Source organism: Corvus kubaryi, unplaced genomic scaffold (genome assembly GCF_017639235.1).
Source record: "Corvus kubaryi isolate FWS band 111438036 unplaced genomic scaffold, C.kubaryi_AGA036_p1.0 66, whole genome shotgun sequence".
Taxonomy (NCBI): Eukaryota; Metazoa; Chordata; class Aves; order Passeriformes; family Corvidae; genus Corvus; species Corvus kubaryi.
Genome location: NW_024582054.1, coordinates 22,434,976 through 22,454,080, shown reverse-complemented (window position 1 = coordinate 22,454,080; position 19,105 = coordinate 22,434,976). Strand labels below are relative to the sequence as shown.

The 19,105-nt window shown below is 42.2% G+C and overlaps 1 protein-coding gene across 3 annotated transcripts in view; it reads right to left on the bottom strand.

The window, feature by feature from the left end:
- The window catches only part of CUNH14orf132 (chromosome unknown C14orf132 homolog), a 72,973-nt gene that overhangs the window by 22,380 nt on the left and 31,488 nt on the right, over positions 1 to 19,105 (bottom strand). Inside the window, exon 1 of one of the 3 annotated variants that reach the window (XM_042048460.1) lies at positions 18,858 to 18,990. The exons of 1 other annotated variant lie outside the window; for it this stretch is intronic. In XM_042048460.1, the coding sequence (XP_041904394.1) occupies positions 18,858 to 18,887 (30 nt within the window). In that variant the 5' untranslated portion in view covers positions 18,888 to 18,990. Of the gene's footprint in view, positions 1 to 18,857; positions 18,991 to 19,105 lie in introns of those variants that run through there. One more of the 3 variants, XM_042048459.1, reaches the window with a different exon arrangement.

Genomic DNA, 19,105 nt, shown 5'->3' with positions numbered 1-19,105 from the left:
AGCCTTAGTGTGACTACACGCCAATTCCTACATACATGTAAGAGTCACCACTGATTTTAAACGTTCTTCAAATACTAAGTAGAGATCAGACTCCATCTGTGTAACTCAGCTCTGCCCACAGCAGCTCTTTTTTCCCCACAAGGCACTAAATTACTCCAGCACTGAGATAACAAAACCAGTGCCACCATCTCCAAGGTGAAAGCAGAGCCTAGATTTTGCAGAAGAGTAAGCTGCCACCTCTCACTTTCCATTATAACCCACTTCCTTCTGTAATTCTGCTGTGCAGGCACCATCTGTTTCCCCAAGGGGAAGGTGCTTGCTCTTTGAGGAATGTAAAAAAAATGTTTTGAGACCACAAGTACTCCTTGTCCATATATTTACACTCTCTGTAAATCTCACCAATACCCATCCTTTCTATTTCAAGCTCCTTACAGTGGTACCACAAGAAAAGAGAGAGAGAAGGACTATTAAAAATTCATCCAATTCTTGCTGATCTGATGGAGAAAAGGAAGAAATAAAATTTCTAGAAAGCATTAGAGTGCACAACTCATTACTGAGGAAATATTATTGGGTCACTCCGGCCTTTAGAATGAACCATTACATTTCAATGAAAAGTATAGTCCATATTGTGTCGAGAAAACCCTTATCTATTACTTGGAACAAAGCCCTGGCTGCCAATTGATTGTGGCCTGTGAAGGCTCCAAACGAGATGGGCTTTGAGCCAGAATCTGTTCACATGCAGAGGAACATCAGCAAAACCAGCCAGTCAGGATTTGTGTCACAACAAGATCCCTGCTACAAATCTGATTATTTGCACAGTGAAGGAGGAAGAAAAAGGAAAAGTGGAACTAATTTTCTTTATGAACTTTAATCTTCCCCTTTTATTCATATTTAAACTTCCTTCTTGCCTTATCTTGTCTGCTTTGATTGTAAGCTCTTCAGGGCTTTTTGCACATTTTCAGTGTCCACCACAAGATCAGCTAATGAGTCTTTAAAGCATTAGTAGGTTTCACCTCACTTCCAATTCCAAAACTGCCTTAATCCTCAATGGACTAGTGATATTCTGATGTTAATTTTTAATCGTTTTCATCTAGAGCTCGTTTCACTAATCCTTATGAATCAATGGCTTCACAACACTGAACAAATTCAAAATACAGCAAGCTGTTCTCCTGCTGGAAGAACAACAGTAAAGTCAAAGGCTGATTTTGAACACTTTTCACCAAGAGGCTAAAATACAAGGGCATGCTCATTCTTCTTTTCAGAAAACACAGTGGCTTTGGTCAAAGCCTGCTTGGCATTCTGGGGCTGAAAAGTGCACAGCTGACCCCTGCTGATCTCTAGTTCCGACAGCAGAAAAGCATGAAAATGCAGCATTGGCATCTGCCAACTGTTCTTGGGCATCCACAGACAAAACAAGATGAACCAATATGAGTTGAGAGCCTTAAAATATTATCTGGTCCATATTATTTTCATCTTAGGCCTTCATTTAAGCCTGCAATTTAGATGATGACATGTTTCTTTCCTTTACATAAATGCAGACGATATTTTGCACGTGAAAAGTTTGACATTAGCAGAGTGAATTATAGGGTTATTGATTTACTCTGATTTCTCAAAAGGTTACTGTGATTTTTCGCTGATCAAGAGACATGATGTCACTAAGATAAATGCTTCAGGTGCTATTAACGACATCTCCCAGTGAAACATCAAACATTTTTACACAAAGTGCTGGATGGCTACTTTCCATTTTAAATCCATATTAAATTCCATATTAAGGAAAGGTTACTTCTCATGTCAAAGCAGGAAGTCTGTGACCTTAATGGTTTTGCTTTGCATTATAGTATAAATGTAAATGCTTGACTTAAGCAACACTGATGTGCTATTCTTCACAGCTCAGAAATCAAGCATTAAAAGGCACATGTAAGAAAGCTTTTTCCAGGTGGTAGCCTTTACATCTGCTGGCCATCTTGTTCTTTCAAGGGAAAGAGATATGAAGGAAAAGAAGCTACCAGCAAGACTAAATGCAATTTTAATAAAAAACGAACTGCTATTTTATATCATGATTTCAGATCATTATGATATCATGATACAAAATGATGAATGGCAGATTTGTGATGACTCTGCCACTTTTTCCCATAAAGATACTGAAACTGAAAAGAAATTAATCTAAACCAGACTACTGCTTACTGGACCCAAACCACTCTAAGCATATCTGACATAAAACACAGAGGTGATGACTTCAGTTCAAGACGATAGCCCCCTCTTTTTAGACACCCTCATTCATATGCCACACGATGGCATCTACCCTCTCCAAAGACTTGGAGGCAGCATAGAATGAAATTCTTGTCTTCAGGACTCATGCATTTGTTGAAAACATACAAGACAACCTCATCTTTCACACAGCCAACTACAAACTTCTACTGGGTAACTTGAGCTTGTTGCTCAAAGGACTTGACTAAAACGATGGAGTGAGGGGGTGCAGAAAAGCTACAACCAGTTATCATTTGATCATGGAAGGCCTGGAAAGGGGAAAATACATCTTTAGTCCACCTTGACATACATGTATAAAGACACAATTTTGGTGACAGGGTAAAAAAATCTAAACAAAGATTAACAACCTGCAATGGACTATGCAAATGAAGTCCTTGTAATGCAGTGATGCATGAAATCTGGATCTGAACACATGCTTTGGAAATCCAGATCTGAAAGCAGATGCATGTGTGATGGCACGAGACTGGTTTTATGTCAATTAGTAAAAATGCTGCACTGAGGGAAGAAGAGGGGGATGCTGGCAGACAGCTGAAAACAGATGTGAACAAGCTGCCCTTTCCCACTCACAGGGCTGACCTGGGTGCTCAGGAGGACTGCCCGACCAGTGAATGAAGAAGCATGGGAACTCAGACTGCTTCAGTGAAAGGAAATTTGCACAAATAAGGATATCTACAAAGCAATGATTCCTTTCTGTCAGATTCACTGCATTGCTGCTGAGGTGAGAGCATTAAAACTAAAGGGCTAACAAGATTTACTACCACTGTAAGCAGCTTTCAGAGTTGGGTTATCTCAGTTATTTAAACTAATTAATCTCTGGTTTTTATTGATTGTCATTTTAATTGATTGTTCTTTTATTTTTTTTGGCTTAACTCCTGATATGATAGACATTGAAGAAGGCTGGCGAAAATGAGATACACACAGACTGGTGTTAGGCTCCTCTGTAACCCAATTCATTGCTTAGAAGAAAAGGGTGCTGCTACCTGGAATAGAGTAGCTGGATGATAAACAGCCAGTGACTGTGGACCATTTCTTGGGAGGATCACTGACAGGCTGACAGCTTTCAGATATATATGGATTCATGTATGGGAACAGAAATTTTTTAATCTAGGTACTAACAATTCTAGTAAAATACAAGGATTCCATAGGAACTGTGGAAATAAATAAAAAGGTCTTGATCAAAATCCAAGAATAAAGGAATGGGAGCAGGGCAAAGATGTCAATGAGACAGAAGTCCAACTGGAAGGTTACACGCACCAGCAGTCCAGCCATGGCACAGTATTTCACAAACTTTAAAAAAGGACAGTTTTCAGCTGGTATTGTGGAAAAAACAATAAAGTGGCTTTGCTGTATATGTGAAACTAAATGCAAGGTTGAGGAAACATGGGATACATGGGAAAAGGCAGCCCTGAAATATAAAAAGTGATTAATAGACTAGATCACTGCAGCTGGAATTAGGTGAGATTTCGAAGGGAAATACAGAAGGATGGATGAGATGGTTGACACAAGTGTTTATCTATGGTATAAATGCTCCTCATTTGAAGGCAGATAAAACTAATTGAGACAGATGAAGAAAATGCCTAACACGAACTAAAAAACGATTGCTTGTTTCTTTGGGTAATAATTTCAACTTTCCAAATCTTCATAGCACTTCCAGTTTGCTCTGCATTCAGCAAAGTGCAGAATGCACATCACCCGCTTGTTATTTCCTCAGCTTATATTTTTCCCTCCACAGGTCTGTGCAAAGCTAATTTGCCTTTTACTTACGGATTCTGAGAAGTTTGTGGGCACTGCATTCACACTGCCTGCTCTGCTGCAAAAGCAGCTATCACCAAAACACCCCTGACACTGCCTGCAAGACATATTAGCAAGCGGATTTACATCTGCTTGTGACTCCTGTGTATTTTTTTTTTCAATTCTACTATATGTGTCCCACATACGACAATTTTAACACCATTTTCAGCATTGTTTTCCCTGGATCACATCTGTATCATGCAGGCAAAGCCTGCATTTATTCTCACCAATAATTTACAGCTGCTCTCAGCATCGAGCACTCAATGCACAGAGACATGGACCTGGGAGCAAATATATCAGAAACATCCCTTCTCCTGGATTCCCCTTTTGCTCTTCAGTTAAAGGCACTTCTGCTCTGGCAGAAGGGGCATTCGTGCTGGTGGGCAGTGGCAGATGGGCAGCAGAAGTGCACTCCCACCCCGCACCCACTCCTGCCTCCCCACATGCTCCTTGGAAGGCAGGGACTACTGCTCTGCCCAAGACTCATGAACAGAAGGCTGCCTGCTCCTGCACACTGGTGGCGTGGCCAGGGCTAACCCTGTCCTTAAGTGGCAATAAGGTCAGGTGGCATCCTGTCACTGTGGGGCTTTCACGGGCAGGGAGGAAGGTGTGGGCTGGCTCCCTCTGGTCAGCATCAGGTTCACATGATGTGAATGTGCATATGCCCTCACTGCGGCTTTGCTTCCTGCTTTTTAACAGCAATTGTTCCCATCAACCTGTCTCTTTGAGAATGTGTCACATTTTCCAGAAAATAGATTTGGAGGCTATCTAGTTGCTCCTGTGAAATAGATTAAAAAGAAAAAAAATCCAGTTCTGGAGGATTCAGGTTTTTGCTGAAGGTTCCGACAACATAAATCCAGTGCCTGGTTTGGGTAGCACGGCCCACAGTTGAATTTGACTTACAAAAATAAACATAGCCCAGACTGTATATGAAATAAATACTCCTACTGCAGAAACAGTATCACATTTGAAAGATGACTGGGAATTGTGCTGCCTGAAGCACTGGTTCCGGTAATCCCAGGGATCACAAAAGCAAGTCTACTTTATGATTAATTAGAAAAACAGAAGAAAAAAAATAGGTGGGAGGAAAAAAAAAAAAAGGCCAAACATGCTGACTGCTATGTTTGGAAGCTACAATCAGGTGCCTCCAGGGAAATGCAGAGCTCTCCTAATGATGAACCAGTGAGACTGACATTAGGAGGTAACACATCCAGGTGTGAGATCCTACACCGAATATAAGTTACTGAATGAATAAATAAATACATCCTTAGTGGTTCTCAGAGATAAGCACCCAACTTATTTGATACTAGCTGATGAGGCAGCCAGAAAAGAAACAGCACCATCACACAGAACCATGGCAAAGGAGGGTCAAATGGTGGCAGAGATACTCAAACTCTGCCATGTGTTATTGTGACTCAGGAATTAGGTGCAGTAGCCCATTAAAGCAAGATGGCAGTGAGAAAGATGAAGCCTCCCCAAATGAGAAGAAACAAAGAAGGATAAGATGTTTCATCACAGCTCTGAACTTACGCCCCTGAAAGCGCCATCCATGTTGAGCTTTTAAGTGCACACAGCCATGCTGCTTCCCACACACTTCAGAAACAGATGGATAGGTAAGTCCCAGTTAGGAACACTGACTGCAGGCCAGCCTGATTACAAAGCCCCTCTGTAGCTGCCAAGAGACAGCTGCTAAGGGGCAATTACCAATGATCAGGCCATGTAGCCAATCTGCTGTGCTCAAGGGATGATGGCTCTCAACTCCAAGCCAAAAATACAGCTCCTGCCATGAGATGCTTGTTCTGTGTGGTCCCCTCCGCAGCTTTGAGGAGGAGGAAAGCAGAGACAAAAGGAAAAACAGAGCACAACATCCATGTCCCCAAATGCTGTGTCTGCACGAGATATTACACACTCACCCTCCTTCTGTTTATCTGGGATTGTTCCACTTCAGCCCCCAAAACAGGTCATAGATTTTAATCCTATCAACTTTCTTGACTTACTGATTTTTTTGCATATTTATTGTCAGCCACTGTTTGACTTTAATAAAGATTTACTGACTAAATACAACAAGTTTCATGCCCACATTTCTGGGGATGCAGTGATGGAAAATATGAGCTTGTGCATTCGTTTCTTGGATAGCCAAGAGAAAATGTTTATATTTTCAATTTCTTTTCCCCTCCACATTTTCAAACAAAACAGGAAATCAATCTCTAATTGTTATTTCTTTAAATGTTTGCTCAACAATGAATTTACTTGGCCTTTTTTACAGTAAATATCACTTGCTTACATGTGAGAATTACTCATCACTGCCGAGTGGTAATAAAATCAGGGAATTAAATGGCAGCAGTGGAGAGGAATCAGCATGTTCCTGCATTTGGTGAGCCACATCCCATCTTGGTACAACCTCACTCAGAAGACAAATGTGTGCTTTCACCAGGTAAGTATGTGGCCTTGACCTTAACTCTTCTACTAATTTAACAGAAAGAGAGTAAAATTCTCAGGTCAAGCAGTAGGTTGCAAACCACACAGAAAGTGCTGACAGAGCTATTTTACCTGCGCCTCAATATTTTTCAAGTGACTGATTTTAGAAATAAATTGCTAACAATGCAACTGCAGGAATATCATGTTTATTTATTCTCACATCAGTGACTGAGAAGCTGTAAATAGGTGTGACAGCTGCTGCATCTCCTCTGTTGTCATCACTCTGCTCCTCCTGTGAGACAGGCAGTAAACAGGATGACTACTATGACTGACAGGAGCATAGTATGATCCTGAGGCAAAGAGCTGTACATGAGCTCTATTGCTCCTAAACCGATGTCAGGGTTTCTGTCAAAATCAGCACCCAGAAAGACGCTGCTTATTTTTGGGGAAGAGCACACCCTGTTCTGCTTGTTGGCTGAGCCTTACTGAAATGGTGCAGAGTCTGAAAGTCCCAATTTTCCAAGCTTCTGTAAGATCACCTGCCAGATTCATTTTGAAGGAAATGACACCATAGTTAAAAAAACCAAGCAACAAAACAAAACAACATAAAAATTAGAGCTCCACAGTCATGAATCCAGTACCAAAAGACAGGGCTGTAAGCTTCAAGCTATAACTTCATTAATACCCAGAAGAGGGATGCTCTGGGCATTACCTGCCGCACCACCTGACTGCACATGTGGCCTAAGAAGGATTTGCTGCTTTGCTGCTGCAGCCAATGGCTAGTTTAAACTTCCACACTAAAAAAGCGCCAAACTGGGAATCAGTGCTCACTAAGACACTTATCCCCTCTGTGGCATCGTGGGACAGTCCTGCCTTCCTCTCTGTATCCTTTAATTTCAGGCAAAACTTTACACTCTTCATGAAAAGTTTTGAGGTTTATGAGAAGGAAAATCACATTAGAGGTTGAACTTAGTAAGTTGTAGGTCACTTCTGGATGCAGCAGTTGAACAACAACCCTGAAATACAACAAGCAACAGACACAGCTGTACTGTCTCTGTTTGCCACCCCACGTGTGCTTGCCCATGCTGGGCCAGCCTGGCCACGCAGCAGCTCTCAGCTATGGTCCCTCAAGACCCTGGTCGTGCCACAGTCCTGCTGGACAGAGCAGAGACACCACAGATCATCACAGTGTTGGGGTGCAAGGTCCCAGTCATGTCTTACCCAAATTGACAGTATATGCCCAATGGCTGCTTATACTGTAGTGTCCCTGAGATCTCTAGAGTAAATATGGAGATGAACCCATACCTTAAATGTTACATATTTCTCTAAAAAAAAGATATCATGGATGTGGTGGAGCCCAGTTGAATTACCAGCATAACCTATGGGCAATACAAGGTATGGAATATTTTTTTAATAATTAAAAAATCTAACACTAAGAAATTATTGAATCTGTTTGCATTAATGAACTGATATTCTTGATTAGGCAAGGCTAAATTTAGAGTGTAAAACTATATGATTAGTTTTCTAACAGCAAAGACCAGGTGGCTAAACAAGACCTAAGTCTCCTAAGTATATTTATTGTCCTTTAGAACTCAGTTTTAAGATTTTTAGTAACAGTTGACTGCCATTTCCAAAGCCAGCAGTTTTAGAAGTAATGAGCTATCCTCCAGGAGCTGGCCAGCATTCTCTACACCAATTCAAATCAGACCATGTTGTGTCCTCAAGGAAGACAGCAGAGTTTGGCCAAACCTACCTTTGCTTCCTCTTCTCATTTCCCTTCACTTGTCAGCATGACCCATGGCATATGCTGGCACCCGAAGGCTTTAAGGCACAGCAAGGGATTGTTATCATGGCAGCCCAGACAGCAGCTTACATCAGCATGTTGTCTTCTGCCTTCTCTATGCCCTCCCTTCTGCCAGCCATGAACCGTGCAGACCAGAGGTCAGGAGACAAATGTTTTAGAGGCAGCAATGTTTATTTAGTCATCCAAATACCTGTCTTTAAAGCACTTTAAAGGGTATTATGTACACTAAAGTGATAAGCAAGATATGTACCATGAAAACCACCCATGCTGAAAACTACAGCTGGCTGGGTAAAGAAGGTTACCTGTGAAAGTATAAAGGACAGTTGTAAGAGAAGTCAGGAAGTGCATGTCTCTTCTCACACTTGATAAGATTACAGGAGAAATGAGTTGCAAAACTACCTTGGAGAACAAGGGAGAGAGTGAGCACAGCAATTCAATTTCTTCTGCTTCTGTTTCATGTCCTTGAGAAATGCCAGAGAATGCACCAGGAGAATAAAACATCTGCCACCCTGACAACACATTTCACCGCCTTGCTCATCTGCACAGTTTCACTGCATGTTCCATCAGACGGCTCAGAGACCAGCTCAGAATGAACCATTTCACAGCCTGGATCCTATCACAGAATAACCATTTGGCATGCCTTTATGTTAATAACCGCATATTCAATGAAGGTGACCTCTAGGTCTGTGAGGGGAAAGGTATCATAGGACAGGCAAAGAGAGAAGTTTGTGAATGAATTTGAAATATCTTTCTCACAAGTGACTACTGGGCTCAGCATCTAGAGGAGAATTCAGAACTTTTTAGATTGAGGTTGTAAGCTGCTCTGCTCTAGCTGAAGAACAACCAAAATATAAAACAGAGCAAAGGAGGTGACATTTCCATTCCTGATGTTTAGAATCTACATCAAGTGCCACTCAATTTTTACTAACTTGCAGCCCAGTAAAGACATACTAACAGGCTTCTGTCTTTAGTAAGTCAACTGAAAAGTTTCTGCCATGTTGCTTACACTTTCACTGACTGTAGCATTTTAGTTTGCTGCTCTGATGCATTTGCATCTCTTGTCCCTGAACAGGAGAATTGTTTATTCTTTTGTGCCCATCTTCCAGAACTAAATTCAAATTTCTGTAGGACTTGGACTCAAGCTGGTGCAACTATAGCTTCTGAAATAATTTGTAGAAGGTAAGAATGGAGGATATGAGAGATGAAGAAAGAAGATACCCAAAGAGGACAGCATACCTGAGTTGGAAGGAAAACATTTTACATGGGCACATGAGAGAAAAGCCATGAGAAAACTCCTGAGAAAAATCCGTAAAAACGTGTGTGGTGCATCAAGGAGGGTAAGGTAGAAAGACAAAAGGAGTAACCCAATGTATTTCAAGTGGAGCTCACTCTTAAAGAAGAGCTATTATGATACCTCAGAATGCTTTGGCACTTACTGCAGATTATCAAGGTATTTAATTATATATTTCTAATCTACTACTATCATCTAAGCACAAGGGAATTTTAGAGAATTACATACTTTAGGCATGCACTTAATTAGGGTCTTAGAAATTTAAAGGTGATCAGCTGCTCCAAGTCCTTGGGTTCAGCTGACATCTCAGAAATCCTTTAAAACTTTGAATTTTAATATTTTTTGTTTGTTCCTCAGTCCTGTTGTTACTTTTTCTCTCTGAACATACACCTCAATACCTCTACACATCAGTTGAAGAGACACAGCTGTCTTTTTCCCATCCATGCAGTGACTCTGGTGTTAGTATCTTTTATCAGTCACAGAACCCAGTACACCATCCCACATTTTGCAAGTGCTCTTCCAGCTGTTTTGGCAGGAAAAAAAAAAGAAAGCCACAGTGGAAGTTTGGTTTTGTTTTAGCTATGCGGGCTCATTTCTAGGGTGTTCCTTCTTTTGTAACATTTGAAAGGCTTGCAAACAAAATTACAACAGAACCAGCTGAGGTTAAAAGCTTTTAATACTATTACTTTTAAAAACATTTCCACACTAGAGATAATCACTTTGCAAAACAAAAGGAAGTGCCCCTGTATCCAGCAGCCTGCTTCATAGAGGTGCTGAGCTTTTAATAGTAATGCTTTCTAATTAGCTGCTGCTTGGCAGGTTTGGGCTCTGGCAGCTACCAGGAGTGTGCAATTCAGCTTTCAAAATCGGAAGACTAAGGATTCAGTGTAAGAGTAGGTGTCATTTCAAAAGGCTGGTGCTGTGACTGTGACAGACTGAGGGCACTGAGTGGGTGTGTGAGCCACCGGGGGAACAGGCAGGCAGCGAGTACCGCTCACAGCACCAGTTCTGGCTGCTGTGCACTCGTGGTCGTACTCGCAGGGAGAGATCTTCCACCTTGTACTGCCTCTGCTCCCTGTAACCCTGCCAGCACTTCAAAGCACACATTCAGTAAGTGCTCAGTGCTCCTGGTCTTTGTGTCAGAGCTGGCCATGTTTTCTGCTCCTATTCAGAGCCCAGTGTAAGGACAGGCATTCCTTACTGCAGCACCAGAGTGAATAGGACTGCACACCCTGACCATGCAGCACCTTCAAAATAGATGTGAAGGAGTTCACACACTTCATTCTGACCCTTTTTTGTTCCAGTCCCAGTAACTTGCATATGCCATGTCAGGATCCTGTTTGCCAAGGACTTCTTCCATTCCATGGAAATGAAACAATCCCGATGTGTTAACCAGCACAAGTAGATCAAGCCACTGATGAGTAACACAACTATCATCAGTTTACAACCAACTTTCAAGTATGAACTTCCTTTCATACTTGAGCATGTATCTGTTGGAAAAAAAGTGTTTATAACAATCACAGAGAGCCATCAGTATTTCAAAAGACACCATTAAAAATCATCATCCCTATGAGCGGAGGAGGTGGTTAATAGTAATTAAGGATACTATACTGATCAAACCAAGATTTCTGTTGAAACAACAGACAGAGGACTCCAATAAACCTCACTAGCTCAGGTAGAAAATGCAATTCATGACTGAAAACACTTTCAAGGAAACTAAATTCCAGCAGAGAGATGTAGCAAACTAAGAGAGCTGGTCACTGCTGAATTTACTTGGGTTGCTGCTCTAATTTTCTGCTTTCCACATCACTGCACTCCATTTGAACGGTCTAATCTTTGATCAATGATTTAATTTGATGGTGTATGGTCACCAAAGCATCACACTGCTTTACTTAATCCTATACAATGCTTTGAATCATTTGGAGTGTTTTGCTTTTGTCTGTTACGGGAATGAGGTTAGGAAGGTGGTGAAGCCATTCAATTTTCAACAAAACTTAAACCAGAATCTCAACCCCCATGTTTGCAGCTCATCAATGAATTGAGAAATTCATCCTAGATTAACCAAAACCAAGATAACACCAACAGCACCACCACTGCCACCCCCAATATATAACCAGTTAAGATTTTCTAGCCTATGGATTCTGAGGACCCAATTGGGCTATCCAGCTGCTACCCATTAACTCCATTCTCATCAAGTCTGCCAAGAGGATTATTGCTCAGTACAGGACAGGGTTGGGTTCTGACTGTTCAAGAAAAACCAGGCACCTCAACAAGCAAGATGTTTGGCATGAATGTAGTGCTTCTTCGGTCTTCATTCCTCTTACCTGCCATCTCTAGCTATTCTCTGTGTACAACAGGACCCAAGCTACTGCTGCAATCAACTGTGTTGTGAAATGCTTTATGTCTGTAAAACATGTGAATGTCTATTTGCTATTATATTACAAACCTCCTTTCCACACTCAACAAAGATGGAAATATGTGACATCTGCTGGTTTTGAAGTTTTTAGCATATAACTGCTGAAAATCATGTAAATTATTAAAAAAAAAAACCCAAAACACAGAATGTCACAGAATTCATCTCACAGTTAATGGGCACATGAAACACAAATTATTTCCAGTTTCTTCTAACCCTCATTGTGCAAGGGTACACAAACACATGTGCCACATGAGTCACATCCTACTTTCCCTTCCCCACCACCCACTTCCTACCACATCCTTCTCTTCCAACATTCAACAGCTACTATGAGAAACTGGTCGTGCTATTAACTGACGAAAGCACAGTCACTCCAAAACACCTAATCTCAGGGTTCCCTGAATTAATAATATGACCAGTAGTAGGCTTCCTCTTGCTCTCCTGGGATATTTTCCTATGCATTGCAAAGCATTCTCTCCCCATCTGTGCCAGACTTTAAGACCCCTCATTTTAAGCAAGTGGACGGTCCTGCTGATGTTACCGGAACAATATATATGTGTTCCAAGTGCAGTAAATGTTTAAGTGTTTTTCTGGATTGGAATCACTGCTTTTAACATCTTCTGACAGCAATTACAAGCACAATCCCGGAACAACAGCTCCTTCCAAAGTGCAGTAGCAACACTTTATAAAAACAGTATGCCCAAATCTCCAATGAATTTTCAAAAGCTTTGCTGGAACAGAAATTTCTGCTATAGAAGACTTGGCAATGTAGTCTCCAGTGTTACTGCAGTGACAAGAAAAGTGCAGGGATTTTTCTGGTTCCCCACACCAATAAAAATCTAATGCAATTGTGCCAAGCAGCCAGCAGAAAGAAAATGATTCTCACCTCAACTGTCGGCAACATCCTGTATGAGGGCACTGATTTCTGCACACAGAACAGGATTTCTGCAACATCTGGATTACACAGCTGGCCCCTCTGGCTGTGCTATACCACAGCAGGACATTGGGACTTAAGATTGAACCAAAGCATCTGAGAACTCCTTAGTTACACTCAGATCTGCTCTTTCAGCTTCCTAATGCTTTGATTCTATTTATTATAGGTCAAGACATTCTGGAGGAATCAAAGAATTCTAGAGAGAATGACTTTAACCTTTGGAAGAAAGCAGAGCTGGTAAAGTAATGGTCAGTGCCCTATTATGCAGATAAGTGAGCACTGAACTGGTTATGTAAAAGAATGACTACAAGCTTCTAGCTAACATTATTACTGTTTAATGCTATAGATCAAAGAGGTTTTGTCTTATGTCTTAGATTGTAATCAGGACAGCTTTTGACAAGGAGTTGTTCATGCATCTTTAAATCCCAACTCTCCATTGGTTTGGCATAGAGCTTGCTTTTTGGTGATCCCACTTTTTAAAGAAAAAAATCAGTCCTAAGCATACACCAGTAATGTCAAAGCTTCCAAATGGCCACCATTTAGCACTGTCAAGGATGGACTCTCCAAGTGCAAGCATGACTGAAAGGTCTTTCTTTGGAGCTTTCTTGGTGGCACATGTATGGACACAAAGACACATGCAGTTCACGTTGAGCAAGCAGCCTAGATTCTGTTTTGAGCTGGTGGGAATAACCTACCAAAACCACAAATCTAAACTCTCTCTTTTTTAATATCTTCAGATTACCCTGCTGTAAGAAAGAGCACACAGCTAATAAAGGCTTTGAATCCCTCTTGACCCTCAAGATGGAGAAGAGATAAAGAAATAGTGGGAAAACAAATGCAGTATTATCCTGCACTCTGGTTCCTCTGTGCTGATACAGCAGAGTACAGCAGATCCTAATTGTGTATTCTCTAACATAGAAATCTCATTAGAAAGGAATTAAAGGATACTGGACCTATGTCTGGCATTTCTGGAAATGCAGCAGCTCTCTTCAAGTGGCCAAGCACACTCTCTATGCACACACCAGCTTTGCAGCATGCACATGGGCTGTCCATGTCAGCTGGAAAATAGGAGTATAAAGCTGGTGAAGGGTCTGGAACACAAGTCTGATAAGGAGTGGCTGAAGGAGCTGGGGTTGTTTAGCCTGGAGAAAAAGGAGGTTCAGGGGGGACCTCATTGCTCTCTACATCCACCTGGAAGAAGGTTGTAGCCAGGTGGGGGGGGTTGGTCTCTTCTCCCAAGCAACAAGTGACAGGGCAAATTTGAAACAGCCTCAAGTTGGGCCAGGGGAGGTTTAGATTGGATATTATTGAAACATTTCTTCATGCGTAGTGTTGCCAAGCATTGGAACAGGCTACCCAGTGAAGTGGTTGAGTCACAAGCCCTGGAGGCAACTAAAAAATGTGTAGCTGTGGCAGTTAAGGACATGGTTTAGTGGTGGACTTGGCAGTGCTACATTAATGGCTGAACTAGATCTTAAAAGTGTTTTCCAACCTTTAAGTGACATAATGACAATGATGCTATGATTCCATAAGTCAAAATGAAAGGCTATTTTATGCTACATTAATGGCTGAACTAGATCTTAAAAGTGTTTTCCAACCTTTAAGTGACATAATGACAATGATGCTATGATTCCATAAGTCAAAATGAAAGGCTATTTTAAATCAAAGTTTGCAGAATCTGCTATTATAATATTTTCTCGTAACTAACTTGCATGACATTATTGACCCTCAATGAACTCAGTTTATCCTGTGTATTCCAGGGCTTTTCAGAAGTTATATCGCTCTTAATAATGTATCTTTCATGTGGAAGCATGGACTTGTTATTCTGACATGGCAATAGGGAGCTATATGGTTTCTTCAAGATGCACCAGGGCTCACCTCCCTTTTCTGGGGAAGGTGACCTGGATTACTGCCAATGCAATGAAAGGTTTAAAGTGGCTTGAATGATCACTGACCAGACCTGAAGTCCTAGAAGAGTAATAGAGAACACAAAAGGAATGAAATTTAAATGAACTTTATTTTATGATGGTTTTGCTTTCCGTATCAAATTTGTTCATTTGTTTCTCTAGCTCCTGAAGCATGGCATCATTTTTCATATTTAAAACAAATCCCCATCACTCCAATTGAAACAAAAGGTTATAAAAATACAACTTTGAATCATTAAACAGAAAAAATTCAACTTCCTGTACTTCAAATACTCAGAAATTGTTTACAAATTGAACATGGAGAATCAACATCGACTAATTATGACTTAGTAAAAAAAAATCCACAGAAACGGCCATATTCCCAAGGCTATTGCTACCTTTTCCCTGTTCTAAACATATAAGAAGAAAAGACCATTTATCTAACAATTAAAATTTTATTTTTACTGTAGGGAGACGTACCCGACCATAAAAACACTGCAAATTAAGGAAATCCAGTCAGTGCTCATTTTCAATATGAAACAGAAAATACAGGAAATACTTCAGGAAAATTAAATTGCAAACATAAATCTTGAAAAACGTATCAGTAACATTTTGACTGCAGGTGCTGCCCAGCTCATATTAATTTTGATCATACTGAAGACCATGACATCATTTTTTATTCTCTGTCTTCCTGGTTTTTTTGCCACTAAAAGCTTCTATTTTTTTCAGGTTGAATACATGTTTCAACCCTGCTCCCACTAACATTTTTTTCATCAGCTGGCTGTTAAATGAATATTAATTTTAGTCTGTCAGAAGCAGGGAGGGGGGCAGCTCACCCCTGGGCATCTGACAGCAACCCCCTAACCCCTCCTAAAAGCATTGAGTGCTCTTAGCCTGGATGCAGCACTCAGCACCTCCCAAAACCGGGCTTTTATGCTGGAAGCAAAAGTCTCTACCTATGAGAAGTGGCTATTTCTGAGGTTACCTAGACTACAAGAGCACTCTGAAATCACTGAACAACACACAGAAATGAGCCAGTCATGCAGCTTAGCAGTGGCTCAACATCTTTGGCACAGCATCTTGAGGTGTACAGCATTAATTAAAATATGGATTTAAAATGGAAACCCACCACTAGCTAATAGGCTTTGACTAGGTCTGAGTCCTGCTCATTAGCACACAAGACCTTAAACCAAAGTCAATTAGAGCACCAGCAGAACAGAGGACACCTAAGCCTACACAATCAACTACTGATGAACACACTGATGCAAAAAGGCTTATTTTAACAATAGATTTAATAGTTACAGTCAAAAGCTGTTCTTCATTGCATAGCTAATAAATACAATACAGCTGAGGTGTTCAGATGTGGTTGCTTAGGCTGCACCTAGGAGGCAGCCAGATTTTAACTCTCCATAACACACTGTAGAATCACTGAGGCTGCAAGTGGTAACCAAACTTACACGCACCTTCTGCTTCTGTGTTTACATCAGAGGGGCTCTAAGGTACAGGTCATTTATGGTGTCTCACAAGACATCTAGCAAAGCCAACTTGGGTCCACAATGAGCAGTGCAAAGGTGTGATAACACACAAAAGCAGTTTATAGGAACATAAATAGTCTACAGTATCCAGTAAAAAATAAATTAACTTGAGAGGTAACCATTGTTTGTATGCCACTAAGCATCTCAGTTCAGGTATTACCTATTTTTCTACAAAATATTAATGTATCTGGTATTCATCAGTTAAAATGCAATACCTGCTGCAGGTGGATGATAATGAGAGTGATAAAGATGCTAATGAGAGTGACAGCAGAGTATCTTTAAAAGTGATTATGAGCAGGAAGCACAAGTCAATAATTCTCATGTTCTCACACATCTGTTACTGAAGATCTCACTGGACCACACCACCAGAGATGCTACAGAAATGATTAAAAAAAAAGACAAAAAGATATAGCAGTGAAAAGAAAGCTGAAGAAAAGCAATACCTACATTAAAGGAGTGACACACTGGAGGTTAAATGCCATTATGGTGACAGGACTGGAGAGGGCTGACAGTTCAGAAGGGTACAAGAGGCCTGTGATGGGCAGTAACAGAGATAAGTGCAGCATCCATATACATGGTGACCTAACAACTGGATTAATTTCCTTCAGTAGAAAAGGAGCCAGCTCTCCTGCAGCTCATGAAAGATTAATTACACAACTATCCCCTGGAGGAATTCCCCACATGCCCTGTGCTGTGCAGACCCAGTGAGCCCTGTGCCCCACTAGGAGAGACCTGACAGCCCTGACTGGTTCCCACCTTCTCACCAGCCAAAGGGCTTCGTGGCACACAGCTCCAAGGTATTCCATCCTTTCTTCCTGAGGTGTATTGCCTCACCTTCACCTCACACTGAAAAAAACCTATCAGTTGTCACTTCTTGTGACAAAGGAAAATAAATTAACCCCAAATGATCAGGGAGAAAAGCAAATCTTTCAGTGTAAACTGTTGTACTAATAACCTTAGTAAGTGTAAAATACATTTGCACTGGGAACTGTTCTGAGAAAGCCAAAGAAACAGTGCTTTGTGGCTCTTCCAACACACAGGATTAGCACAGAAGTTATGTGGAATATGGGACAGCAAGCATAAGGGAGAGTACAGAAAGGGAATGGGCAGCACTAGTCCCAGCTTTGGCATGCTCCATTGTGATTATGGGTAAAACCTGCTGCTGTGCTGCACCTGTTTCCATGCTATGAGGGCATTCCACTCGAGCTCAGTGCTTAGGGAACAAAAGATGGACACATGGAGCTCACTAATTGTGCTGAGAAGGACCATAGGAAAATGATCTGACACATACAAAATTTCCTTTTGTATGTGTCATATACTTCAGTTCCCAGGAAGATCTCGTATCAATAGAAATGATGCTTTCCTCCTCCCCATTGTGGTTTTCCTTAAAAAAAATTCTTAGAAATATGTCCAAAGGGAAGAGATGCTTGGACAGCCAACTGCTACCCTGAGAAAGGCAGAGCCTGACACCCCCTCACAAGTGGACTTTAGGAAGGGAACAAGACAAAACAGCCATTGCATTAATGAAACACAACAACAGGGCAAGGATTAGATTTGGCTTCCAACAAACACCTCCAGCTGAGGTCAGCACTCAGTGCAGCAACAGTGCAGAAAGGCTTTCCTGGCCCCTACTACACCTCTAAATGGTGAGTTTATTGTTTTTAATGTTTTCTGGCAAAATCACAAACTTGGATCCAAGTCATTCCTGAAAAAAGCCAATCACACTTTGGTACCCATATAACTAGAAAAATATATCCTGGAAAAGGTAATGGATGGTCATTGAGTGTGGCTTTTTCTCAAGTGCAGCACTATCTGTCTGTTTAAAAACCTAATTCACCTGGATTCACCATGATGATTTTTGGCTTTGGGTGGCTTATAGCCCTTATATACTTCTCAGTATATTACGCATGAGTACATTGAACACCAACACCCACGATCATGCCTCGAGCTGGAATCCAGAACTAAGCTGCAATTTAAAAAATTTGTTCATGCAAACAGAGGAGTATTTCTATACACGCCAAGCTAGATTCTGTATGCGTAGACAAAAACTTAAAAAAACCCAAACCACAGATGCACATACAATCGCAGTACGGAATGGAAGAAAAGAACCGAAAAATCGCATCTCCGATTTTCATTTACAGCCTAGCCTCGGAAGATGAAGCGATGATGCCTCGCCTTGTGCAGCCCGAGGCCGCTGGCAGCGCCCCAGGGGCAGGCGGGGGAGCGGCGGAGCCGCGCTGGGCCCGCCGCCGGGCGCTAACAGGTGCTGCGCCCCGAGCTGCGCCGGCAACTTCCCAGCAGCGCTGCCAGCTCCAGCCGCCTTATTTTCTCCCTTTCTTTCCTCCTCCTCGCCCCTTCCCCAAGGAGCGGGGCCGCTCAGGTTTACCCCCCCCGGCGACGCAACTTTGGAGCGGAGAGAAGCCGAGCGGAAAGCAGAGGAAGGGATGCGCGCCCCGCCGCTCCCGCCCCCGGCTCCCGTCCCGTCCCGCCGTCGCGCACCACCTGCGCGGCCATGAAGGAGAGGTCCATGGTGCTGCCGCTGGAGCTGCTGGAGGAGCTGGCGGAGGTGCTGAGGCTGCCGCTGCCGCTGCTGCTGCTGCCGGGGGCGGGCGGGGCGCGGGGGCGCGGCGCGGGCACCGCCTCCCCCAGCAGCGGCGGGCGCGGCCGCGGCAGCGGAGCCGACACCGGTACCAGTTCCAGCTCCGGCGGCTCCCGGCACGGCACGGCACGGCACGGCACGGCACGGC